The 27,851-nt window shown below is 37.0% G+C and overlaps 2 protein-coding genes across 2 annotated transcripts; both read right to left on the bottom strand.

Annotated features, from left to right (window-relative positions):
- Positions 1-555: 555 nt before the first annotated feature.
- Positions 556-1,487, bottom strand: LOC115965089 (serine/threonine-protein phosphatase 7 long form homolog). Its single transcript, XM_031084292.1, has 2 exons — positions 1,420-1,487; positions 556-1,021 (listed from the first exon to the last, which is right to left on the bottom strand). Exons 1-2 carry the CDS (start codon positions 1,485-1,487, stop codon positions 556-558), a joined length of 534 nt encoding a protein of 177 aa, XP_030940152.1.
- Positions 1,488-12,537: 11,050 nt separating this feature from the next.
- Positions 12,538-12,987, bottom strand: LOC115965088. The gene has a single exon (XM_031084290.1). It carries the CDS (start codon positions 12,985-12,987, stop codon positions 12,538-12,540), a length of 450 nt encoding a protein of 149 aa, XP_030940150.1.
- Between the last annotated feature and the right edge of the window lie 14,864 nt (positions 12,988-27,851).

Genomic DNA, 27,851 nt, shown 5'->3' with positions numbered 1-27,851 from the left:
TCACGACCCACATAGTCCTACAATTAAGAAAGAGGGAGTCAATACTTGGAATTGAGAATTTGAAGTAATCAACAACAATAAATGATGGGCAATCGTAAATTTAACATTACATACGACTAAGTTTATACCAATAAATGATTATCTAAACATATAATTAGTGGTGGAGTTAGAAATTAATAACACTTGTATTATACATCAATCATAACATATGACCTCAGTGGTTGTAAAACGATATATAAAAATAAATAAAAACCCTATTAATTTTAAAAATTTGAGGAATATCAAGGTTAAAATTTTATTCTCTATGTCTAACAATATGTCATGTCATTTAAAATTATGGATCTATTTCCAATAGAGACAATCGGTCAAGGAAGAGACTTACTTAATGAACAGTGGAGAAGGTGCAAATGGTGGGCCATATGCATCATCTAGTGGGAGGTCCTTCCTTGGGCACAAAAAAGGGAATCTGAACCATGCCTAATACTGAAACAATAGCCAAGCCCCACCAATCTGACTGGCACCTTTGTCGGTTACCCTACATAACTCTCTGTACAACTATGCAAGGCAAGCGCTCCCCCAACTGTACTGAGGTGGATTGCGAAGGTCCCTCAACATCTGTAACCACATCGTATGCACCCTATCGCCAAACTTGTCAGCAAAAATTGTGTTTGCCAGGAGTGCTAGAATATAACACCGTGCATATTGATGCACAACCACCTCTGCTGCACCATCGGGCAACCCTTGGTCAATTTTTTCTAGTAGCTTGTTAATTAGGATCCTTTGTCCTTTAAGCACCACAGCATTAGTAGCAATTCCAAGTAGACTTTGACATTCAGCAGCCCATGTCAAGTCAGTTTTTCCAACAATTGCCTCACCATCGATTGGAATCCCCAAAAGAACCTCCACATCTTGTAATGTGATCGTTGTCTCACCATGTGGCAGGTGGAAGGTGTGGGTTTTAGGCCGCCATCGCTCAACGAAGGCCGTTATCAAGTTATGATCAATCTCTCTACATGGGGTCCTATACAGCCCCTCTAATCCAACTCTCTTGACAATGTTGAGGACGCGATCATCCACCACTATCGGGCGTCGTTTTCACAACTCGTCATTACGACCACGACATTTCAGTGCCCCCGGATCCTGCACATGATAGAACCATGGTGATGAGATGCAATATGCCATAAGGGTGTAACCTTTATATAAGGGTGTGCAACAGTCTACCAATCTAACTTAACCCAACTAATGGGCATGACTATGCATTCAAAGCTAGTAATACCATTGATAAACTTAGAATTTAGAAATGGAAAGAAAAAGAAATCAACATAATGTGAAAGGATAAGAAGAGAATATTCAGCAAGTGGTCGGTTTAATTTTACCTTGCCTTCCTAAACAACACACGATCAATGATCTTTTAGAAACAGTAACACCGAATCCTCAATGTGACCAAGACCGAACTCATCAGGGATCTGAGCAAGAACAGCAGCCATACTACACGAAGTTTAGGGAGTCAAGAGTAAATATAAGCACATGTTGAAGATAAATTGGCAAGGATCTCAATGTATAGCCTAATTTCTTCAACAACAAATTACTATTAATTACTATTAATTCTAGTTCAACAACAACAATCACAAATCATTAAAATCATAATAGTTAAAACTATGATGCTTTTCTCCCATCACATACTCAATGGAAGATGGAGAGAGAAGTTTCAGTTTTGGTTTCAGATTGCCAAAATTACTATAAATTACAGGCACACTTCAATCTAGAAGACACTTCTGCATCCCAGTTGTTAATAGACCCAGTGGCAAATGTCTTGAAGTGGTTGCTTAAATCAAGAAATGAAAATTGGAGATAGAGTCTCAAGAGATTATCACAGTGCATGTAACAGCCCCAAATTTCCAATAATTGTGCAGTTCTTTTTCTTTTTTTGATAAGTAATAATTGTGCAGTTCTAAAATTCTAATACCAACCTAGTACAGAGTTCAAGAAACCAAAAGAACAACTACCACTGCAAAATCACTAAACAAGCTTTATAATGAATTCTGAAGAAAAAAAATGATTAAATAAATATATAATATGACATAAATAGTTTTGGAAATTTGCAGTTACAAAATGTAAAAGAACAAACTAAATTGCATATGAAATGCATTAGAAATTTTGTAGAATCCTAATAATCATGTCTAAAAGTTCTTTCTCAAGCATAAAATTCTATATTATTATTATCATTTGAACAGTTCTGAATGGAGACCTAAGAGCAGAGCAGAAGCAGCACTGAGGTGAGGGCCCATCCATGTATGACCCTTACATAAATGCAATGAGGTGATGAAATTTTGAATTTTTTGTCACTTATCAAAAAATTACAAAAGCAGGTATGGCCCTTACATAAATGCAATTCCACAAAATTGAATTAATCGATAATTACACCTTAAAAAATGATGAACACATCAACTTTCTCTATGATCCCAATCAGTATACAGTTCATACCTCGTGGATGCTATTAACATTTTGGATAGACTACGGTGATAATTATATGCAAGCTTGTTCCTGACATGAAGATGTCTTTAAAATCTTATTAAATTGCATTTTGGTACTAGAATATACTTCAAATTTTGCACTTCTTTTATAAAAAGAAATAAACAGTGGTTTTCTGGATCTGAAAGTAGTAGCATATCTTAACATTTTCTATTAATTATGGTAAACTCTTTCTAACTTCTACATTCCCCTTTTATGACTTTGAATCTTTTATCATTAGAACACCCTTCATTTCAATTCCCCAGATTTCCTATTTCAATAATTCAGTCCAAATACCAGCCCCATATGTGCAATATTTGCATTCAAATTCAAAAATGCTACAGTTTTACATGCTCAGATCAGACTTTTTTTCCTTAACAAGTTACACGCTGAGATAAACATAAATTTAGCTTTCTACATGCAAACAACATCATGGTCTTCACAATAAATTTTGCTTTATAGGCCAGCTAGATTGAGCTCATTTTATTAAAAAAGCTCTACAAAATCAAAATCCATTGAGCACATTTTATTAAAGGCCAACTAGATGACCATAATCAAAATCCTACATTTTCCTTGAATTGAACAAATCATTTGCCTCACAGTATCAGATATGGCAGCAAACTCTGCACCCCCCAAATATCAAGTACAATGCATGCCTCCATTACCAATAAACCCAGAAAAAAGAGAGAGTCCTTACCTTTGTGAGGTAGTCGGAGCCAACGAGCGAGGCGGAGACGGAGCGACGAGAGCGAGAGGTAGTGACGGAGATGGGAGCGAGAGACAGCGACGACAACAGTGACGGAACAAGAGGGGGCGACGGCAACGGAGCAAAAGGGAATGAAAGTGAGAGGGAGAGCGACGGCTACGGAGCAAGAGGGAATGAGAGTGTGAGAGTGAGAGAGAGACTGAGTGAGAGTGAGAGAGAGACTAAGAGTGAGAGGGAATGAGAGTGAGAGTGTGTTTTGAACTTAGTTTTTTTGTGTGCTTTTTGAACTTAGTTTTTTTGAGTGCGCGATGATGGACACGTACCCAAAAGGAAACTGAGTACAATGGACTCGGTTTCCTTTAAATCAAACCGAGTCCAATGAACTCGGTTTCTGGTCTTGCAAACTGAGTTCATTGGACTCATTTATATGTATAAAAATCGAGTTCAATGAACTCGGTTTCTTGGCTTAGAAACCGAGTCCAATGAACTCGGTTTCTAGGCTTACAAAATGAGTCCAATGAAATCGATTTCTGGCCTACATGGCCACTCTGGCCACCTCAGCTGCTGGCAAAACAGGAAACTCGAGTACGATATACTCGATTTTATAACCCAAAAATCGAGTCCTCTGAACTCGAATTGTTAGAAATCAAATTAGTTTGAAACGTTTCCTAACTAATGATATTGTTTGGATTTTATAGTTATTTTCTAAAAAAAATCCCTACTTATTGATAATGGTGGGGCTTGATAAACACCTTTATGTCAAATTTTTACTCTTTTAATTTTTAATTTTTAATTTTTTTTTTTTTTTTTTTTGAATAAGGTGATTCAGGGCGGCTCATTGAATTGTAAGCCCTTGACCACTTTAAGTGGAGAATAATCAAATACAAATTAAATCATTTTTATTTAAATTTTAATATCATTTTTTTAAAGCCTAATTTTCTTTATTTTGAGATGCCAAATTATTAATCAAGTTTTTGCATTTAAGTTCTACTAACATTTTCATTTTAAATGATAATATGGCCAATTAACCAATAGGATTGGAATCTATCCCAAGCGGCCCAAACAATAAATTTATAGAGCGTGGATGAAAGAACTAGATCTATTCCAGAAGAAGAATGATTAAATTTTGGAGTCTAAGATTGTTAGATACACGTAAGATTAGAAAATCTGTCCTCGGAGTAACTCGGGGTTTATATTATAGTCCTGATGAACAATAAAATTATACAAGCGTTCACAGTCTTGTTCTCCAAAAAATCTCTTGATTTTTCCCTCTCCCCTCTTTAGTACATCTTTCCAGGTTATATATCCCAGTCTTGGTGTTATCCCTACCACACACGTGTAGGTTAGATTCGGGAAACTCCTTCCTATCCCATCCAACACCTCCCAGAACCACCAACTAGTAGCTGTAAGGCTGCTTGATCACTATTCAGGCGTCACTTCCACATTAATGCGGCCAGAGAGTTGGTTGGGAGTCATTTAATGTGGAGGTAGCAGCTTTTTAAAGATATTTGTTGCCCTTCTCCTTTCTTATCCCTTGTTCGACACCTAACTCTTTGTGATGATGTAACTTCGAAGTAAGTCCATGATGATATGGCACTTGTACTAACCTCGGACACTTGTTGCCGAGATGGCTTTTATCCTCGAACGTTCGTTGGACTTATCTTATATTATCTCTACTCTTCTCTTCACTCCGTTCTCCTTATAATCTTATCTGAACATCCTCGGATGGTCCAATGTCCTCAGATCGGGCCATAGGTCCAGTTAGCACTGCCTTAACAGTACCTCTTGATTAACTGGCCCCCACAATAGCCCCTCAAAATCTTGCTTTTCGACTCCTCAGGAGGAAAGGATGATTTTGACGTCCTCAGCCCATCTTGTTTATTGTCCTATCCCATATTCCTGACCTCCTATATGTCTTTTTACCCGCTTAAGGCACGCTCCTGATGCTTTGACGTCCAGAGCGTGCTAGCATTAAATTATGGCGACGTCCCTGTCCCCCACGTTCAACGGTAAGATGTAAATCTAACGGTGGAGGGTTTTTCTTGTTTTACGAGCGGGAACTTTCCCGCTCATGATTTTTACGCTACTATAAATAGCTTTTTAAATCAATTCTTTTTCTTACTTTCAGCAATCACACAATCCTAGAGCTCATACATTGAACCTCTCTCTTTCTATCATTTTCCTGTGCATCTACAAATTCTAGAACTTTGTCCGAGGATCCTTTTTCAAACCTGTAAGTCTTCTTAAAACCTTTTTAGCTTTCATTTTTAACTTGTTAATTTTTCTTCGGAAACTCTAAGGAAAATGGGTAAGTTCCAGTGTTTGATTGAGTCCGACGAGGGTATGAGAAGTTTCAGGGATAAGTATAGGATCCCACCAATAGTAGGCATGAGGTACGCTACCTAGGGGGAGTGGGTCGGTGCTAAGAAAACTGGAGAGGTGGTCATTCCCATGATTGCCTTCATAGAGGGAGGGATGACCATTCCCATGGGTACTATCACTAGGAATTACCTTAGGTTTTTTAGGTTATCTCCCACACAGTGTGCCCCAAATATGTTTAGGGTCTTGGGGAGTATAGAAACTTTAAACGAGAGAATGAACCTAAACCTGACTCACCATGATGTGAATTGGGTGTATAATCTACACAATTTGAAAGCTTAGGGATATTACCTCAAGTCGAGGTATCCCGAAGTAAGGCTAATCCAATGCCTCCCCACTTCAAACAAAAATCTAAAGAAGGATTTCCTTATCTTTTCTGGGGAATGGCACGACGGCATACCCTGTCCAATAGAGGAGGGAGAACCAGGTAGGGGTATAGCCGTAGATTCATGAATTTTGGTTTAGATTTCTTTTTCGTGTCTTAATATTCTTGTTTCTAATGAAACCCCATCCTAATTCAATGATTTTGCAGACAGACGTACTACCAAACCTAAGCTCAGCTTAGTCAACAAAGCGAGCTTGGACAGGATATTGCAAGCCGAGATATATGTGAACAAAGCTGACGGTCAACTCCGAGTAGCCCATTTAATCCTCAGATACACACCCTTCTCGTTCGCCTTCCAAGCCCCTAAGTACGTAATCAAAGCTCGCGACCCTCGGCTCCACCGTATTAGTGTTGCCTACCAAAGGTTCATCGTTCCAGAGGGTGTTCCACTCCCTAGAGATACTCCTCACACCCAACCACTTTTTGTGGCCACTCCTTCAATTAGAGCATCCTCATCCCAGCCCGTTTTCAAGGAAGAGGAAGAAGGAAAAGAAGAAGAAGAAAGAAGCCCAGAAGAGGTTGTGGACTTGTCAGACTCCTCGGACGAATTCGAGGTTTTCAACCAGACTCTATCCCCCGAGAACGCATTTGACGAAATGGGTGCCCAAAGGAAACCTCAGAGGAGTTTAATGGAACTGATAGAAAATCAACCTAGGAAAGGTGCACTGGGGAAATCTACACAGTCCCAGATTCCCCCTCCTCTTCCCAAATCTCCTCCTCCTGCTCCTCACCAACCTCAACCAATCAGACCCAAACATGATGATCCAAAAAGGAAAAAGGAACAGAAAGGGAAAGATGTGGTTGAGGCTGGAAGATCCCGTTCGACCCAGGAGGATGAGGACCAATGAGCTGCGAAGCAGCAAAAGGTTAGCCACACATCACAACGGGGCCTGGAAAGGTCGGACACTCAGCCTCCAGAGCCACGAGCCTGGCTCTGAGCACCCATGCACGGTAGGGAGCCCCTGAGGGATGATGCATCACTCAGGGACCTCAACTGGGGCATTGGGTGCCACGTTGCCTTGGCCGTGGAGGAGGCCTTGCTGCTCCCAAAAGATATGACCGAGCTGTGGAGCATGAAGAAGAATGAGGTCTTCCTCCATTGTAAAAGATATTTGGGCATGGTATAGTGTTAACTCTTTTTTTTTTACTTATAATTATTATTTATAGATATGTACTTTTTATTGGCTATGGTATCAATCCTTCTCTTTTAGGCTGTCCAAGCCACTTTCAGGCTTGAAGAATTTACCAATAACTGCTACCAGCAGTTGGAAGATGAAAGGAAAAGACGAACGGTAGCTATACAAACACTGACCATATCTGAAAATAGCATTGCCGAGCTGAAGAAAAAGTTGACCAGTGAGGAGCAGGCTCGCCGTAGTGTTGACTCGGCCTTGGAGGGCGCCCAAAGGCAAGCCGAGGACTAGAGGAAGCGCCTACGCGAGACAATTGACCAATTGACTGCTGCCAGGGAACAGATGGCAGTGCTCAAGAAGCAACTTGAGGAAGCTCAAAGGCTGAAAGATCAAGCTAAAAAGTCCAAGGCTGAAGCTGAGAAGGCAAGGATTGAAGCCGAGAAGGCTAGGGACGAGACCGAGCAGAAGGGTTACGACCTTGGAGTAGTTGAGACCGAGGAAGCCCTTAGGGCAGAGGTCCCAGCTATGTGCCACATTTACTGCACCCAAACTTGGGATGAAGCCCTTAACCGAGCTGGGGTTAAGGCTTTTTCTGAGTTGAGGAAACCAAAAAATGTGTTTTATCCTTCTGCAATATGAGCCTTAAACCTTCCTTCTGCTCAAGATGAGGTGGCTTCTATAGTTGTTGGTCCAAACAAAGAAGTACAGCCTCAGGATCCTCCTCTTCCGAGCCAACAAGGGCCAGCAAAAGAACCCGGTGTTTCCCAAGAAGTACCCTTAGGCAAGGCTGCAGTTGTTCCAGAGGCAGGAGCAGCTTCCCAGGGCTTCCAGAAAGACTTGGCTTCAACTATCCTGCCCACTGAGGGAGCCTCCAAAGATAAAGAGGGGAAAACTACCTCAGAGGCAGATAACCCAGCCAACAAAACCTCCAAGCTTTAGATCAAGTTGAAAAAATAAGCCATCCTTTGTAATACAATTACGGCTTTTGTAAGGGATTTTATCCCCCTTTTTTTTAGAAATATTTTAATGATGTATTTTTAACATCTTGAATTCGTTTGAGTTATTATTCATTTCATTTTTATTTTATCTGTTTTATTACTTTGGTTTTGAGCAGTCTCCATCTTGACCGTCCTTTGTTTGTACAAAAGAAAAAACATAGTTTACACATGCTTTAAATTGGCAGTTAAAATGGACGATAACCATTGAATCTGTAACATTACATAGACATATTTTGAATACATATATCTATTCTAACAAGTTTAACCCCAAGTAAACATCCAAACGTTTGATTAGACAAAGTTAAATCCAGAGCACCTCAGTATGCTCTATATGATGCTCATAGACTTATTGAGGTTTATACCTTTACTAGGTGATCACAAACCCTGCGATCCGAGAATGGAAATTAAGGGTTTACTCCCTTTAAGTGCTCAAATTTGTGTTGAACTAGCATTTTAATAGTACGAGGCTGTATTAATTTCTACTGAACCTGTTCAGGGCTTCAATAGATGTCATAAGGTATTAATTTCCACTAAGTTTATGGTCCAAGGAACCTGACATAACTTAGTTTCTATTTAATACTTCAATAGATGTCATAGGGTATTAATTTCCACTAAGTTTGTGGTCCGAGCAACCTGACATAACTTAGTTTCTGTTTAATATTTCAATAGATGTTATAAGGTATTAATTTCCACTAAGTTTGCTGTCCGAGGAACCTGACATAACTTAGTTTCTGTTTAATACTTCAATAGATGTCATAGGGTATTAATTTCCATTAAGTTTGCGATCCGAGGAATCTGACATAACTTAGTTTCTGTTTAATACTTCAATATATGTCATAGGGTATTAATTTCCACTAAGTTTGTGGTCCAAGGAACCTGACATAACTTAGTTTCTGTTTAATACTTCAATAGACGTGGAAACACATGTCGTATGATTGGAACAAATTAAAGGGAAACTAAAAGGACTATTTTTATTAATAATAATACCTTTTTAGATTGTTTACATTCCAAGGGTGGAGTACACCTTTTTCATCTAGATCTTCCAAATAGTAGGCACCTATTCCTGCTACTGAAGTGATCCAATACGGTCTTTCCCAATTAGGCCCCAATTTTCCCCAGGCTGGATTCTTGGTGGTTCCCAGAACTTTCCTCAGTACTAGATCTCCTACAGTCAAAGGCCTCAGCTTTACATTGGTATCATAACCTTGCTTGAGCTTATGCTGGTAGTAAGCCAGTTGGACCATCGCATTCTCCCTTCGCTCTTCGATCAGATCTAGACTCCTTTCCAACAACCCATCATTCCCACCTGGGGTAAATGCGCTAGTTCTCAACGTCGAGAAAACAGTTTCCTGAGGGATTACGGCCTCGACTCCATATCTCATTGAGAAAGGGGTCTCTCCTGTTGATCGACGAGGCGTTGTTCGATACGTCCACAGGACATGTGGTAATTCCTCCACCCATTTTCTCTTTGCGTCATCCAACCTCTTTTTAAGTCCACTCACTATAACCTTGTTGACAGCTTCAGCTTGCCCATTCCCTTGTGGATAGGCCGGAGTGGAATATCTATTCTTTATCCCCAAGTCAGAACAGTATTGCCTAAAGGCTTTGCTATCGAACTGAAGGCTATTATCCGAGATAAGGGTATGGGAAACCCCGAATCGAGTAACGATATTCTTCCAAATAAACCTTTTAACATCTACATCCCTGATATTAGCCAAAGGTTCAGCTTCGACCCACTTAGTGAAATAATCCGTGCCGACCAGCAGATACTTTTTGTTCCCTAGTGCTTTAGGAAAATGACCTACAGTATCTAAACCCCACTGAGCAAAAGGCCAAGGGTTGGAAAGAGGATTAAGAACTCCTCCAGGCTGGTGGATGTTTAGAGCGAATCTCTGACATTGGTCACATTTTCTAATATACTCTTGTGCTTCTTTCTGCATATTTGGCCACTAGTACCGTTGAGTAATAGCTCGGTGAGATAGGGATCTTCCCCCCATGTGGCTTCCGCAAATTCCTTCATGTAGTTCCTCTAGGAGTGACTCTAATGTTTCGGGATGTACACAAAGTAGATATGGCCCAGAAAATGAACATTTATACAACTTTTTGTCCTCGGACAACCAAAACCGAGGAGCTTTCCTTCGTATTTTCTCAACTTCTAGTTTCTCCTCAGACAATATATCGCTTTCGAGGAATAGTAGTATGGGGTCCATCCAGCTCGGCCCCAAATTGACCTGATGGATCTGGAGCAAATCCTTCCTTGTTGGGGTGGGGGTGCATAAATCCTCGACAATTATCACCCGAGGAAAATTCCATACCAAGGAGGTGGCAAGGGTAACTAAGGAATCTGCATGGGTATTTACACCTCTGGGGATATGTGACAAGTCAAAAGATTCAAAATTTGTTTGCATATGCCTAACTTGGCCCAAATATTCTTGCATCCTTGTATCTCGGGCTTCCAGTTCCCCTTCTACTTGACCTACGATTAGTCTCGAGTCTGAGAACATTTACACTGCCTTTCCACCCATTTTCTGGACCATTGTCATTCCCATCAACAAAGCTTCATACTCCGCTTCGTTGTTTGTAGCTGAGAATCCCAACCTTAAGGACTTTTCAATAATGATCTTTTCAGGGGATATCAGAACTAGTCCCACTCCTGCTCCCCGCTAGTTTGCTGCTCCATCCACATATACTTTCCAGGGTGGGGAGTCTTGTGTGGAGATTAGGCAAACCGATTTTTCATCCATGCCATGTTGCTTCATCTCTGCTTCCTCTGGAAGCTCAGCGAACTCGGCTACTAGATCAGCGAGGACCTGGCCTTTCACAGAGGTACGAGGCATATACTCGATGTCAAAAGCCCCTAGGATTGTGCCCCATTTAGCAATCCTTCCAGTATAATCTGCGCTCCGAAGTATGGATTTGAGGGGTAACTGAATTAGAACTACTACGGTATGCGCCTGGAAATAATGTGGGAGTTTTCATGTAACATGCACTACTGCCAAGATGGCCTTTTCCAGCGATAAGTACCGCACCTCGGCTTCATGGAGTGACTTAATTACGTAATAAACTGGTCTTTGGACGCCACTATCTTCTCGTATTAAAACAAAACTTACTGCATGAGAGGCCACCGCCAGGTAGGCAAACAAGACCTCGTCCACTTCAGGACTGGACATGATAGGCGGCCAAGATAGGAATTCTTTCAGCTGCTGAAATGCTACAGCACATTTCTCTGTCCATTCAAATCCTTTCCATTTATGCAGTAAAAGGAAAAAGGGTCTGCACCTATCAGCTGACCTAGAGATAAATCGGTTCAAGGCAGCAGTTATTCCTGTCAGTTTCTACACCTCCTTTGGATTCCGAGGTGCTTGTAAGCCATTAATGGCCTTAATCTAATCTGGGTTCACCTCAATTCCCTTGTGAGTCACCATGTACCCCAATAACTTTCGGGAGCCTACACCAAATGAACACTTTGAAGCATTTAGACGTATGCTTGTGCTTTCTCAGAACTCCAAAAATGCTCGTAAGATCTCCCACATGCTCGGATACCATTCTGCTCTTCACAACCATATCATCGATATAAACCTTAATGTTCCTGCCCAATTGTGGTTCAAACATTTTAGTCATCATCCGTTGATAAGTAGACCTTGCATTTTTCAAACCAAAGGGCATCACTTTATAGTGATAGTTTCCAATGGGGGTAACAAAAGTTGTCTTCTCTAGATCGTCCAATGCTAACGGTATTTGGTGATATCCTTAGAAGGTATTTAAAAAGCTCATCCGAGGATGCCCTACTGTTGCATCCACCAACTGGTTTATCCGAGGCATAGGGAAAGGATCCTTAGGACAAGCCTTATTGAGGTCTGTGAAGTCCACGCACACTCGCCATTTCCCGGTCTTCTTTTTCACCACCACCGTGTTGGCCAACCATTGGGGATAAAAAACTTCCTTGATAGCCCCTGCCTGCTTGAGCTTGGTCACTTCATTTCTGACAGCCTCAGCGTGCTCTTTTAATGGACGCTGAGGTGGTTGTCTCTTTGGGGTGACGGAAGGATTAACATTTATATGATGACAGATGAAACTCGGGTCTATACCCGAGGCCTCATACGCACTCCACGTGAACACATCAACATTTTCTCTGAGGAATTCAACCAATTGCTCTCTCTCCTGTAGAGGCAGTTTAGCTCCAATCTGAAAGAACTTCTTCGAATCATCACCAACGGTTACCCTTTCCAAATCTTCGCATCTCGCCTCGTCGGCTGGTCTACTGAAGGGTAACGCCGGGGTCTCTGACTGCTATAAACCATTATCAGCGGTGGCCGAGGTCTCCGCCTCAGGCCAATGTTGGATAGCCGCTACCAAACATTGTCGGACTGTAGTTTGACTTCCTACTATCTCCAGAACCCGGTCTCCGGATGGATACTTCATCTTCTAGTGTAGAGTAGAGGAGACAGCCCCCAGGGTATGAAGCCAAGGTCTGCCTATAATGGCCGTGTATGGAGAGAAAACATCTACGACGATGAAGTCCACCTCCACCACATCCGTACCGGTCTGCACAGGTAATCTGATCTGACCCTTTGGGACGACCATTCTTCCCTCAAAACTCACCAGAGGAGAACTGTAGGCCACCAAGTTCTCAGGTTTCAAATTTAGCCCCCTATACAAGTCAGGGTACATTATATTAGCAACACTGCCTTGGTCAATCACCACCCTTTTCACATCGTACCTGCCAATTCTCAGCGTAACCACAAGAGCATCATCATGGGGTTGTATGGTTCCAACTTTGTCTTCATCTGAAAAACCCAACACTAACGGGATGCCCATCTTGGCTCTCTTAGGCATTGAGCTAGACTCCTCGGTTGGAGAACGGGATACCGACATTACCCTGGAAGGACAAGATCCAGTCCTCCCCAGGGCAGCAAAAATAACGTTTATTGTGCCAAGGGGGAGTCTCGAAAAAGCATCTCCCCGAAGCTCTGAACCGGCTTGGCTTATCCGACCACTGGAATGATGCAAGAGTTGCTTTAACTTCCCTTTTCGGACCAGCTGGTCCAAATGGTCTCATAAATTTCTACAATTCTCAGTTGTGTGTCCATGATCCTGATGATAGTGGCAATAAAGATTCTGGTTACGTCTCATAGGCTCTCCTGCCATCTTGTTTGGCCATTTGAAAAACGGCTCATTCTTAATCTTCTCCAATACTTGTTGCACTGGCTCTCGAAACATATCATTAACTGCCTGGGTGTTGGCACATCCTGATTGCCCAACAAAGTCTTTCCGAGGTCGGTTATTGTTGCACCGATCTGACCTGAAATCCCTCCTCTCTTGAGGGATCACCTTAGCCTTTCCTTTCCCCTACAGTTGGTCTTCTTCTACTCTTCTGTACTTGTCAATCCGATCCATCAATTGGTGTACACTAGTAACAAGTTTACCAGTTAGAGATTTCCTCAAATCATACTTGGCTGGAAGACCAGCCTTGAAAGTGCTTATGGCCACATCATCGTACTCTCCCTCTATCTCATTAAAAATCTCCCAATTTTTATCTGAATAAGCCTTTAGAATCTCACCCTCCCGCATGGACATAGACAATAAGGATCCCAAAGGCCAAGGAACCCTACTGTAAGTAATAAAGCGAGCACCAAAAGCCCGGGTGAGTTTCCTAAAGGAGTCGATAGAGTTCGCCCTCAAACCGTTGAACCACCTCATCGCCACAGGCCCAAGCTAGATGGAAAGACCTTACACATCAAGGCCTCATCTTTGGAGTGAATAGTCATCCTTTGACTGAAATGACTAACGTGTTCTACTGGGTCTGTCCGACCATTATAAATGGTGAATGTGGGCTAATGAAATCGCCGAGGAAGGCTCACATCCTCTATTTTCCATGTGAATGGTGATTTAGAAACTTGACTCAACGCCTTGTTCATGGCATCGTTCCCTAAGCCCTTGCAAGGCGGGCTTTTGTACCTATGTCTATAGTGGTTCTCTTCTTCATAGGAAAAGGTCTCGATGGGCGGAGTTTTGGATTTTTGTCTGTAACTAGCGCCATCTGTCTCTTCAGAGGATGGTTCGGAGCTGGGCGGTGAACGTCTTTGCCGAGCCTGACGCAACTCTCTCTTCAACTCATCGATTTCACGTTGCATGTTCCTGTTATTCTTTGCATGGGAAACATGACTCTTCCCTCGAGATTGACTTTTACTGGTATGAGTTGTGCGCACACTCCCCTCACGACCCCCTTCTCGTTCGAGGCTCCTGTGCGGATTGCCATGCTAAGAACCCCTTGACTCTACTTGATGTAGGTCAGCATCTATCTGGTGCGATCCTGCTGCTGCCTGGTGTGGACCTGCCTCCTCCATCGTGAATGTTGTAACTGAATCTCCTTTAGACTAGATCAAGCTCTCCCTACAGACAACGCCAATTGTAAGGACTGAAATGGGATTAGGCCCAAAATAGGATTGGGTTCTAGCCCAAGCAACCCAAACAATAAATTTATAGAGCGTGGATGAAAGAACTAGATCTATTCCAAAAGAAGAACGATTAAATTTTGGAATCTAAGATTGTTAGATACACGTAAGATCAGAAAATCTGTCCTCGGAGTAACTCGAGGTTTATATTATAGTCCTGATGAACAATAAAATTATACAAGTGTTCACAGTCTTGTTCTCCAAAAAATCTCTTGATTTTTCCCTCTCCCCTCTTTAGTACATCTTTCCAGGTTATATATCCCAGTCTTGGTGTTATCCCTACCACACACGTGTAGGTTAGATTCGGGGAACTCCTTCCTGTCCCATCCAGCACCTCCTAGAACCACCAACTAGTAGCTGTAAGGCTGCTTGATCATTGTTCAGACGTCACTTCCACATTAATGCGACCAAAGAGTTGGTTGGGAGTCATTTAATGTGGAGGTAGCAGCTTTTTGAAGATATTTGTTGCCCTTCTCCAACGCCTTACTCTTTGTGATGATGTAACTTCGAAGTAAGTCCATGATGATATGGCACTTGTACTGACCTCGGACACTTGTTGCCGAGATGACTTTTATCCTCGGACGTTCGTTGGACTTATCTCATATTATCTCTACTCCTCTTTTCACTCCGTTCTCCTTATAATCTTATCTTAACATCCTCAGATGGTCCAATGTCCTTGGATCGGGCCATAGGTCCAGTTAGCACTGCCTTAACAGTACCTCCTAATTAACTGGCCCCCACAATAAACCATCAATATTATAATAAAAAAAAATTTTGCCATAACATTCAAGATATTATAGACAATATTATTCAAATTATCATCATCGCTTAGTAATTTTAATTTTTCAAAATTAAATAAAAACAAAAATTATCTTCATATTTTTTAAACTCTTCTAACCTACTATGAATGGAAAAAAAATAGCTTGATCTATTTATATATAAGAAATAATTAATTATATTTTTTTATTTTTTTTTACAAAATTTAATTATTTTTGAACAACTAAGAATTTATATACTAAGGGTCCGTTTGGATATATCTTATTTTGCTGAAAACTAAAAACACTGTAGCAAAATAATTTTTAAATGTGTGGATAGTGCCGTGAGACCCATTTTTAATTTTTTTTCTAAATAAAGTGGTTGTGGGTCTAGTGAACAGTGCATAATGTCTCCTGAACAGTGTAATCCGCATGCATATTAAAAAAAAAAAAAAAAAAAAAGGAAATGCCAGACGCAGACGCTGGCTTTTCATCCAGATCCAAACATATACTAAGAAAATCAAAGAAGGAAGTATGTATAAAATTTTTGAGATAAACCACCTATGGAGGAGTGTATATAATAATGAAGCACAATATAAGAATAATAAAGAAATTGAAGCTAAAATTTTAATTTATTAAAAAAAAAAAAAAAAAAAAAAACCAAGAGATTCTCACATAAGTATGGATAGGTTTGGTGGATTAAATTTTTTTTTTTTAATTTAAATAAAGGCGTAATAACACTATCATCTCTTGAGATTTGAGGGAATGACACTCCACCCCAAACCTAAAAAGATAAAACACTTTCCTCTCTTGAGGTTTAAAAAAATTAACATTTCCCTCCCCCCCTATTTATATTAATAACAAAATATTCTAAACTTCTTTAAGAATTTCTTTACAAAAGTTTAGTCATGGTTAATAAAAATATTATTGATAAATTTAGAATAAAAAAGAAAAATTTATCAAGCACCAAAACACTTGCAATAACAAATCATTCCATTACCCATTAAAAAAAAGGGGAAAAAAGTAGCAAAAGCCATACTTAATATATTAAAATATGCTTTAATTAAAAATTTAAAACAACTTATTTTAATTCTGAAATAGAGGATAATTTTGTAAACCTACTCTTAAGTGAAGGACAGCTTAGTTACACAATATTTTTAATATTAATTTAACAAAATTTGGTTAAACGGATGTAAGGGAATAAAGTGTTTTTTCTTTCCAAGTTTGGGGTGGAGTATCATTTCTCCAAACTTCAAAGGAGAGGAGTTACCCCTGAAATAAAACCTATGCTATCCAATAGAGCCAATACCCACATGCCCACCTGTTTCTTATCAAAATGTACGGATCACAAGTGTGTATCCTATCTACCACTAACAACCAGAAATAAAAGAAGGCAAACTAAAGGGAATGCCCAACAAAGAAAGAGGTCTGAAGGTCCAACGCCGATTACAAAGAAAACTACTAAAACCACTTTTTCTCTTAAAATGTAAAGAGCGGCAAAATTTCTCAATAATCAGTAAAAAATTGAGGTCTAAGATTGAATTTTTTTTTGGGCCTTTTGCTTTTAGTTTACTAGAGAGAGAGAGAGAGAGAGAGAGAGAGAGATTTTTCAGCAGTATGTGTAGAAAATTAATGAGTTTTACACTTCACTCATAGAGAAAACGAACTGTTCGACACATTCAATGAAAAGGTTTTGTTTTTCCAATTGATTTTTTGATAAATAATATATATATATATATATATAGTTTAAATTTATATTCTCATTAGTTAAAGACATAGAAATATCTTTTGGTTAAAATTTGGCAACATTTTTCCATTTGGGCCCTTAGGTTTTTGTCTATATGCTTGGGCTGGAGTGATTATTAATTTCTAAATTAGCTTGGTACGAAAGTTATATATATATATTTTTTAATTAATGCAACAAAAATTCAACCACTCCGTAACAATTACTCTTTTATCTTTAAAGGTCAATACATCAATTAGCTTTGGGGTAGACATGATTTGAAATTTTGAAGCCATTAGTTTCAAGATACCAATTAGTTTTTGGAAAATGTTAACGAATGCTCTAAGAGTATTGGTTTAGGAACTATTTTTAGAAATATTTTATAGAAAAATGATAAAACAATTAATTTTTCTAATAGTTTTTTATATTTCTCATGAAAGTGATGTTAAAAACTTTCTTAATATAGTTTCTTAACAATTGCCCTAAATGCGTCCATTAATATGACCCTTAGTTTTTTACCTAGGTAGTATTTGAATTTTAAATTTGTGATTCAACGGACAAAAAAAGCTTCATTAATTAAGCTAATTGAAACCATAGTATGACAACAATATTATAGGATTAGAAGGAAACAATTTTTTTGATCCAATATTTTATTAAGTTGCATTACTAAGAGACTTTGAGGATTTTAAGGGGGAAAAAGAAGACACATGTAGTTTTTTTTTAAGAGAAATCTGAAATTTATTCAATATTGAAATTGAAATACAACAGGAAGATTAATACACAGAGGAAGGGGGAAAGTAAGGACATTCCTGCCAAAGCAGACGCCGAATTTTCAAATCTGAATTTTCAAATGCTGAATTTTCCAAGAACTAAAGATAGAAAGACCAGACAGTGTCCCTTGGAGGATATGACCAAAAGTGCCATTTGCCTCCTTTTTTTGGATGCATTCAATACCTAAAATTCAATACCTAAAAATGTTGACGTTGCATTCAATTTTGAACAAGGCTTGACAAGTTTGACTCGTTAAATTAACGTGGTATTGACTCGTTTTTTTGGTAGTACTGTTCATGTGAACAAGGGAAGTTTCCAAGGTTGAAACTTTAAGCACTACTTTTCTTTATAAATAAATAATAATAAAAAAATTTAAGAACTATAAAAATTTTAGGGACAAAATCTTTTTCATCAATTACAAGTTATGTTCATTCAACAAACAAAAAATTACAAGTTATATTCAGAATAATTGACAAATGTGCTGTGTAAATCCAATAAAAAATTGACAAATGTCTTATGTATTAGCATTATTTAACAACCTTTACAGTAAGTTACATGAACTTCTTTTCTTTTTTTCTTTTTAAGAATGATAAGTTTCGTGAACTTGGTTTGCTATTCTTTATACTTTATAAGCTTTTGAAGTAGGTATATACTCCCTCCGTCCTAATTTATTTTTCCTTTATTTCATTTTGGAATGTCCTAAAATATTGTCTTATTTCTATAATTAAAAATCATTAATTTACTAATATTCCTATTATACCCCTAATTTATTTCCAAAACAATTTTTTATTAATTTATTTAAGGATAGTTTTGAAAACTTATACATTTTTATACAATAGAAATAATAATAAATAATATTTCCTTAAAAAGTTGAATTTTTGAGACAGCACAAAAATAAAATTGGGACGAGAAGTAGCCCGTTAAGGTTGTTAGGGTACTTTTTTTTTTACACCTAATTTTATTTTAGTACCACCTATTTATTTTCAAATACCACTAATAAGTTATTGGGTTTTTCCAAGTATTTTTTGCTCTATTATTATGTTAATCACAAATGTTTCATATCTCATTATCTAAATTGGGTCATGATATAAACTATCACAAAAAGCCCAAAAACTCATATTTTATCCAATTTTATTATCATTATTTAGCTAAGCCCAAAACTGGCCCCATGAACCCAATACACACATCCTATTTTATTTAAAGCCCAAGAATACTTATGCTTGACAATATTTGAAAAACCCATGATTCAAGTCCATGGCAAAACAATTTTATCAATGGAATTCAAATTCATAATCAAAACCCACGATTTAAACCCATGACAATTTTTTTATCCAAATCCCAAATCACATTGGCAATATTTAAAGCCCAATTTTCATTAGCAATATCAAAATCCAGTTCTCATTGGCAATATCAAAGCCTAGTTTTCACTAGTAATATTTAAAGCCAAATTCTTATTGGCAATATCAAAACCTAGTTCTCTCTAGCAATATTTAAAACTCAATTCTCATTGGCAATATTTAAAGTCCAATTCTTATTGGCAATATCAAAGCCCAATTCTCGCTGGCAATAATTAAAACCCAATTCTCATTGGCAATATCAAAGCCCAATTCTCATTGGCAATATCAAAAGCCCAACTTACGTTGTCACTATTAAAAGCCCAAGGTTATTAATACTTGGCAAAATACTATATCATAATTATTTCACTTAAAAGTCCAATAATGAACAATACTTTAGATTCTTAAACCTATTACTATATATTATAAGCTCATGGAATTTATGAATTATCTATTCTCAAAACCCATGGCAATCATCTTATAAAAGCCCATGGAAAGTTATAATTATTTATCTTAGACCCATGACATTTATTTATTTCATATCATATTATAAACTCATGTACACTATCTATCTTACATCACAACATTCATAATATTTATTTCCAAAACTCAAGGTAATTATTCATCCTACATGCCCATTTTGATATCACATTATTCCATTATAGTGGTTGTTACCATATTTATTTAAAACCCATGGATATTGCCTCTATTTAAAACCCATGGTAAATATTATTCTTAAGAAAATATTGGAGGTCATTATTTAAAAAGCCCTAAAGAAAATATCATTTACAAAGTAATCCATAGCAAAAAATATGAGAAACTATACAAGTTGTTATTTAAAACCCATGAAAATTAATACCCAAAACCTACCATAAATATTTATTAAAGCTCATGGACTTATTTTATTTCTACTAACAACTAAAGCCAAGTGGAATAAAAATCCATGGCAATATATGGTAGTTTTGTCCATTTTGTAGGGCTCTCAATGAGAAAGCAAAAGGATAGGCCCAAGTGGAGAGAACCACCAAGTCAAAGGCCCACCAAAAATACTCAACCCTCATGGCCAAGCCCACATGAAATCTCAGCCAAAACAGCCCATGTGCACAAACTGACTCCACTGGAGAACTCCATTCAGTTCTACCTTCCGCTGGAGGTCACCTCAAGAAGTAACCAAGCTCCCAAACCAAATTAGGAGCTGGCCACTTGTCCCACTACGAACTCTGACGTGAGGCTGACACCTAAAGGCTAATGGGCAATAAATACCCTCCTTCCCCAAGTTTTGGTCATAACTCAAGGAAGCCATAACCAAGACCTCCAAGCTCATGAAATTCTCAACCAAATAGTTTATTTTATTATTAAAAATGTATGTAATTGGTTCATGAACTAAGCCCATGAATCCTAAAGGGGAAAATTTAGGAACATGTGGTTTGGAGGGCATAAAGGGATCTCCAACGGAACCCTCTGAAGTGGACTTAAACTTTGACATTTGGCTTAGGGTGTTGAATCCTACTTCCTAGGGTCCAAACCTCAGTTGCAGCACTAGGATTCTTCCTTAATACTTGCCTTAATCCCATTGACTGTACACAATCTCAGCAATCTTAGCATTTAATGCAAGATTACCCCAAATACTACCCATGTGTGACATTGCCCAAAGAAGCAAAACAACCCTAAAAGCAAATCTTCCATTTTAGGCCAAATCCAGGTTATTAATTCAACTGTCCTACTCCACTCAATGAGACCTACGGTTTTTGGATTTTAGCTGATTAATGCTTGCTCTAATCCTCTCTATAAAAGGTAAACCACTCCAGCCCCTAAGGGGGGGAGGAGGCCTCTCTAAAAATTCCTATCATTGACTACATTCTGCAAAAATTCAGTCCCTCTTAAGCTTTCTTTAAGCTTCCCTAAGCTCTCTTGAGCTCACTCACAATCTTTCTCAGCCTATAGTCACCATAACACCAACATTCCCCACCTTGCTTACACCTTCCTACTCCATAAACGTCTCATAACTGACCATAACTAGCCTAAATTCCCTCCATAAAACTTGGCCAAGCTTCCTCTTAACCAACTTCTCATAAGCTCACACACTCACCCAACAAAAAACCTTCTCCTAACATACCACCCACATTTCCCTTAAGGATCTTGGTAACCACATGTTGCACTGAGCTGGGATTCCCTCTCTCCCTTCATACCATGCCAAATAACTCCTTTTTTCATCACTATGCAGCCACTAATATTTACTTATTGTTTTACTATGGGAGACTATAATGTATTTGAGACTTCTTTGGAATTTTTTCTTCATATTAATGTAATGATGGCTGAGAGTGCTGTGGACCCTATTGAACAAAATACACAAGAATTTCCTGAAGTTAATGCTTTATTAAATTTATTTAATAATTGAATATAAATTACCCTACCTCTGGAGATAATACCGTACCGCTAGATGATTAATTTGAACTATGATGCTATAAAAGGACTAATAATATAACAAACTAACAACAGTAACGTGTTTATTGGGCTTTATTGTTGTCTTCTTGTTAGGGTGCAACCTCTATCTCTTGCTTGGGTGGGCTTACACGACATCGAAAGCCTTTGGGCTTTATTTCAAGGGCCCATCGTCGAGTTTCGGCTTGACTACCTTATATTCTATTTGAGTACATCAAAATTTTACCCTCAACAAAGGTCATGTCCCTTTCATCCTTATGTGAACAGAAGGAAAAACAATAAAGCTTCTGGCAGTATGTCAATCGACTCAGTCCACCTTCTAGCACCTTTTTTATTTTTTTATTCTTTTAATTACAGTGCGTGAATCTGAAAGTTCTTTCACCTACTTTCTAATAAATGATTTATTCACCATTTTGCCAAATAAAATCATCATAGTAATTTTCACACTTTTTTTTTTTTTGAGAGAGTAATTCTCACACACACGAGCTTTGAGAAATACAACGATGATTTAGATCCCAAGTTTAAACAACTAAAATGTTGATTTTAGGCTAATTGAACAATTTAGAGCCCATTTGTTTAAGTGATTAGCCAATTAACACTAGCATGCACGGATTACCATAAAATTGAACACAGCCATAGGAAATCAAACAATCACAATATACCAAAGTGTTTACAAAGAGGAAACCTAGGGTATCGGGTGGAAAAAACCACTAATATATAAAGTGGATAAAAGCAAGAACAATAGGAGAATTTGTAACTAAATTCTCTCTAGTTTTTACATTTTCGCTCAAGCAAAAGCTTTTCAAGACTGAATCACGTGTCGGTTTACCGGACGCATCTCCAATTATGCTAGACCAAAAATCTCCCATGCATAATTCCAACAAACCTCAACCCAATTACAAATAGTCCCATAAAATAAAAATTTTTAAAAATTAAGTTTCAATTACATGAAAACTTTGGTATGAACATGCTAACACACTAAGATCCTAACACCCTCATTTTGATTTCAACTAAAGTTCTATGTCCTAGTTAAAGCTTTACTTTCTTAAGAGCTTTTAAGTTGTATACTTTAATTATTACATACAATTTTTTCAAAACAATATTTCTTCAATCAAATTTTTATTTTAAAACATCGTTACAACAAACTTTGATTTCAATCTCAAAAACAGCTTTAGAACAATTTTTAAAAATCACTCCTAAACAACATCCTGTCTTTTGTCTCTCTAACCATTCAAGAACTTGTAAAGTGACCATTATGCCAAGAGTGAGCAATAGTGTTCCTTACTTTCTTAACAATAACAAAATCTTAGCTTATTAATAGGTTTGCAAGTGTCAGTATAATTTATTTATTTATTTTAATTTTTTTTTTACGAAGTGAAAATTTATAAACCTAAAAAATTGATGATTGTGAAATTCTTTGGAACAATCTTATGTACTCAAGTACCAAATTTAATTCCTTCTCAAAAAAAAAAAAAAAAAAAAGTACCAAATTTAATAAATTGTACACTTTTAGAAAATAATGAAAATTGTCTACCTCTTTGTGCATACCTTGCTAAAACATGTGCTATCTCATTCCCTTCCCTTCTAACATTGTTGCCTCACCCCAATTTCTTCCGAAAGATTTTGACATCATCCACAATATGGCCAATGAGCCTGCTGGATTCAAAGTGATGTTGAACAATTTGCTCAGTGCTGCCCGTATACTCATGTCGCACACCTATGTCATTCTTTAACCCATTTATTGTGTTGCAAAGCATCCTCCGTGTGGCTTTCACATGAAAGAATTTGGTGTTCCTATGACTATGTTGAAGCCATGATAGTCACTTATTCTTGCTTCAACATGGTCTCCTCCTTATTCAATGGTTAGTTCAATTCCATTATGGCGCCCTTCCATTCTTCTAATCCCTCTCGATGGTACTCTATCAACTCACTCCCATATGGATATGGTTGCTGCTCCAGCTCCATTGTTGCACCACCTGAATTTCTGACCTATGAATCCCACATCGATGACTGCACAGTCATCCAAAGCTTCTGGCTTTGGGCTGTACGATCCACCTTCTTTCATTTCAATGGGCTTTAGGCCCATTAATACTAAAGCCCCTTCGGTCCAACCCCATCCACGTAATTCTACTTCCTGGGCTCATCACTCATACCATACCTACAAAGTAAAACTAAAAACAAAGAGGTTTTTAAAAACCATTTCTCCAAAATGAAATAGAGAACAATAAATTTGAAGCGTATAAAGTTTGACTAAACCGAATACTGGTCACCAACCATAATGCTTCTCTTGGTTCAAGTAAAATTTGAATATAATATAAGTACAATGCAAAATAGTTTACTTGTAATCAAAAGTTATCTCTAAACAAACAATACCAAAGAAGAAAAATGCTTTTAAAAGCTATACAACAAGCTTCAATGAATAAATTTATCTGTTAACCCGCAAAACAGATAAAGAAAAATAAATTTTGAAAGTGAAAAAAGAGGTCATCCATCATCTCACAACAATATTTGCAATTGTAAGTGAAGACAATGGTCACCAATCACTATGATTCTCTTGCTTCTTTAGCAAAATTTGAGTAAAACTAAAGTTTGTTACAAAATATTTTCTTACAATCTTAGGTAATCTGAAAATAATAAGGTGTCTCTCTAGCAATATTTTTTTTCTATCCTTTTAAGTTTATTTACTTATATACAACTTTTATAACCTCACTCTTTTGTAGGTAAAAAAATAATTTAACCAACTTTCAACGAATAAATTACAATACAAGTATACAACCATAAAAATCATAATTGCAAATAATAGTCGTACCTGCATACTCTATCAAGTCACTATGCTTATCAAAAAAAGAAAAAAAGTCACTCCCACACGGTAGTCGCTGCTCCAGCCCCATTGTTGTAGGCTTGTAGCATGTCAATTTTTGACCAATGAATCCCACATCGATGAGCAGTGCACAGTCCTCCAGAGCTTCTGAATTTGGGCTGCACGATCCAACTTCTTTCATTTCATATGCACTTTTGGTCCATTGGGTTGTTCTTTTTTTTGGTGAATAATGGGTCGTACATGTAGATGACCTCGAAAAAGGCCCATTACTACTAAAGCACTGTGGATCCAACTCCCTTCCACACAATTCTTCTTCATGGGCTAGTAACATAAGTCCACCATTTTTTTTTTCTAACATAGTTGAAATTATTCACTTCAAGAGGACCAAATCTCTTGTGGGGCTCAGTTTGTATTCTTGCAGGTATACTTCAGATTTTGCAACATTGAGTAGTGATAACATTCTCATAATCATCATCTGAGTTTGATTATTTTGAGTGATAAGACGTGGGCAATATTCATATATGATAATAATTTTTTTAATATACATATATGATAATTTTTTTGATTTTATTAATAAATTATCTTTAATTAATTTATTGGGGGAAAAAGAGTGAGCCTACAAACCGTTCTCTCTGGGACTAAATTTAAATAATAATAACAATAATAAAATATATTTAACAAATCAAATTCAGTTCTAGGTTGCGAGCCTTTGACAAACAAGCTTATGAAATGCATGGAATGGTAACACTAGTGTATGATTTGGTTACAACATAATTAATGACGTTAAATTTTGTGGTATGTGACATATACCAACAGGTGATTTTTTGAAGCCCATATTTAGCATGACTTTCATAAAGTGGAGAAAATAAATTTATCTATAATATTTACAACATATATTGCAGAGGCATTTGTAATGAAACTCTACTTATGTGGAAAATGGAAATAGAGAGATAAGAGTAAGAGACTCTTACTTTTGATTAGTACAACACATGATCCCTAGATTGTCCATGTATACTATACTCTTTAACACCTAAAACATTTTAACCTACTTTTTTTTTGGGGGATATCATGCTTCTAATTTGAATGAAGGGGAAACAGCAAAAATAAAATAAAATAAATATTTATAACAAAGAATAAAATAATAAATAAATAAAAATCATCTTGGCTTTAAGTTAGCTTGGCCCCTATAGCATGGAAGCCATAGGTTGCCTAACAGGAAAGCATATCATTCAAAGAATAAATATATCCTTAGTTATTCAAAGTTTCAGACTGAAAATTGAGAAATTTTTTGTAAGAATTTTATCATTCCTATGGTTTGATAAAGAATATGCAACTACCAAAATAAATAAATTGTACACTTCTCTAGCAATTTAATATAAATAAATAGTTCAAATTAATTTTTTTTTAAATAACTTCATGATAGAAGATGAATACCATTAAAGATGCCCCCCCCCTCTCCTTTTGCGAATTTGACTTGTTTTGACTAATGGGCATAAAAAAAACTTTTCTACCATATAATTTTTCTAACCGTGAAATATGAATCTTTAACAATCAAAGTTAGCCAACAATATTGAAGAGGTGATTAGTAATGGTATCCAAAGGTTAACTATCAATTGGCTTTAGGTCTAAGGACACTTTGCGGGGAGTTGTCAAGAGCTACTCAGAGTCACCTATAATTAAACATTCTTAAATCATCCTTCCCAAGCATTTATTGTAAAAAAAAAAAAAAAATGTGATTTTTGAAACCATTTACCCTAAACCAAAAAAAGAACATTAAATTTCAAAATATAAAAAGGGATTCCATCCTCTCACAAAAATATTCACAGCAATCTAAACTGGTGACAGAGTTAGAAATTCAGTTTAGGGAGGGCAAGATTTAAAGAAAATATTAAAAAAAATAACTAAAAATAATAATCAATATCAATAACCAAAAAAATAAACAATTGTAAACAACCGTTATTATCATACAAAATTTAATGTAAATGTAAACTATAATTAATTTTTCATACCAAGTTAAATTTACCGAATAGTCTTTGACTCTTTTTTATATTTTGAAACTATTGCATAGTCACTAACAATCAAAGTAAAAACTTAATCTAAATACATAAAGTTTAAGCATCTCATTTAATTCTTCAAAATAAATTGAGAAAATAAATTAATCTAAATATGTTAAGAGTATAGTAATAACATGTAAAATTGTATACAAGTATGTGAACGTGACAGACAACTAAATGTAGTATGCCACAGGATAATTGTGAAAATATGTGTAGTATTGATTGAGGTTCTAGAATAATTCAAATAGTTGTGAATATAAATATATTATTTTTTGGAGTTAAACACTAAAGTGCAGTGTATGGTAACTAACAAACTGACAACCTGGACGATATAAAAGCTTAAAAAAGAATTTATATTACTATGGTAATTGGTAAGTGGCATGACTCGTAAAGCTTTTCCTCCTTTTGTATCAAGGTTGTTTTTCTATAACAGGATTGACTACCTTTTTTCATATTTTTTTTTTCCAATGTCAGGCAAAGTATTTAAGAAAGGAACATAGATGCTATAATACCCATGGGACTTTTCAGGAGGAGTTAGGGTTAGTAAGTGTCAACCTCATTTGAGTCACCAGAGTCTCCACCAGCTAAGTCTAAGAGAGCCCTGATAACAATGAAAGGTTTTCTTTGTTGAAGACATATCAATGCCACAAAAGCACTAACTCTCTCTCTCTCTCTCTCTCTCTCTCTCTCTCTCTCTCTCTCTCTCTCTCTCTCTCTCTCTCTCTCTCTCTCTCTCTCTCTCTCTCATAGTTTATCATTTCGACCATAATGTCTTTGCATCAAGTCTCACCTCTTGTTATTCAATTTCTAATTCTTTTGTTATTCCATTTGTTTTCCAAGAACATATTGGTAAGTCCAAATCAGTTTAATCAAGGTGTTGGGTGCAAGTTGCAAACTGGCCTATTACTATATACATACAATACCACAACAAAAACATTTTTAGGTTTCCACAAACTCTTCATTCTCAAACCTTATGGTATTTGTTCCTAAAACATATTCGAAAGTCCAATTTTAACATAATTGTTTGTTAAATGGTCAATTTTCATCTCTCTCTACTTTGTTCATTCACATGGGCGACTAGCAGTAGCCTACACTAACTCCTTAGTGTAAGCAAGACCTATTTATTAGAGTTGAAACTAAACCATATAATTTATGGCCTCGTCTTTTTCTAGTTGCTTCGGTCTTTATCTTCTCCTCTATATATATATATATATGAGCATAAGCTCTTATTGAAATGGACTCTGAGAAATAGAGAAACATCAATAGTAAAGAGAAAGACATATGTATTAGTATCATAAATAATATGATGCGGTAGATGACCACTTGAGAAGATGAAATTCAGATATAATCTATCTCTTGTATTTCTTGATGAATTTGTATATGA

The sequence above is a fragment of the Quercus lobata genome, chromosome 10 (assembly GCF_001633185.2).
Source record: "Quercus lobata isolate SW786 chromosome 10, ValleyOak3.0 Primary Assembly, whole genome shotgun sequence".
Lineage (NCBI taxonomy): Eukaryota > Viridiplantae > Streptophyta > Magnoliopsida > Fagales > Fagaceae > Quercus > Quercus lobata.
This window is presented reverse-complemented; position numbering and strand designations above follow the sequence as displayed.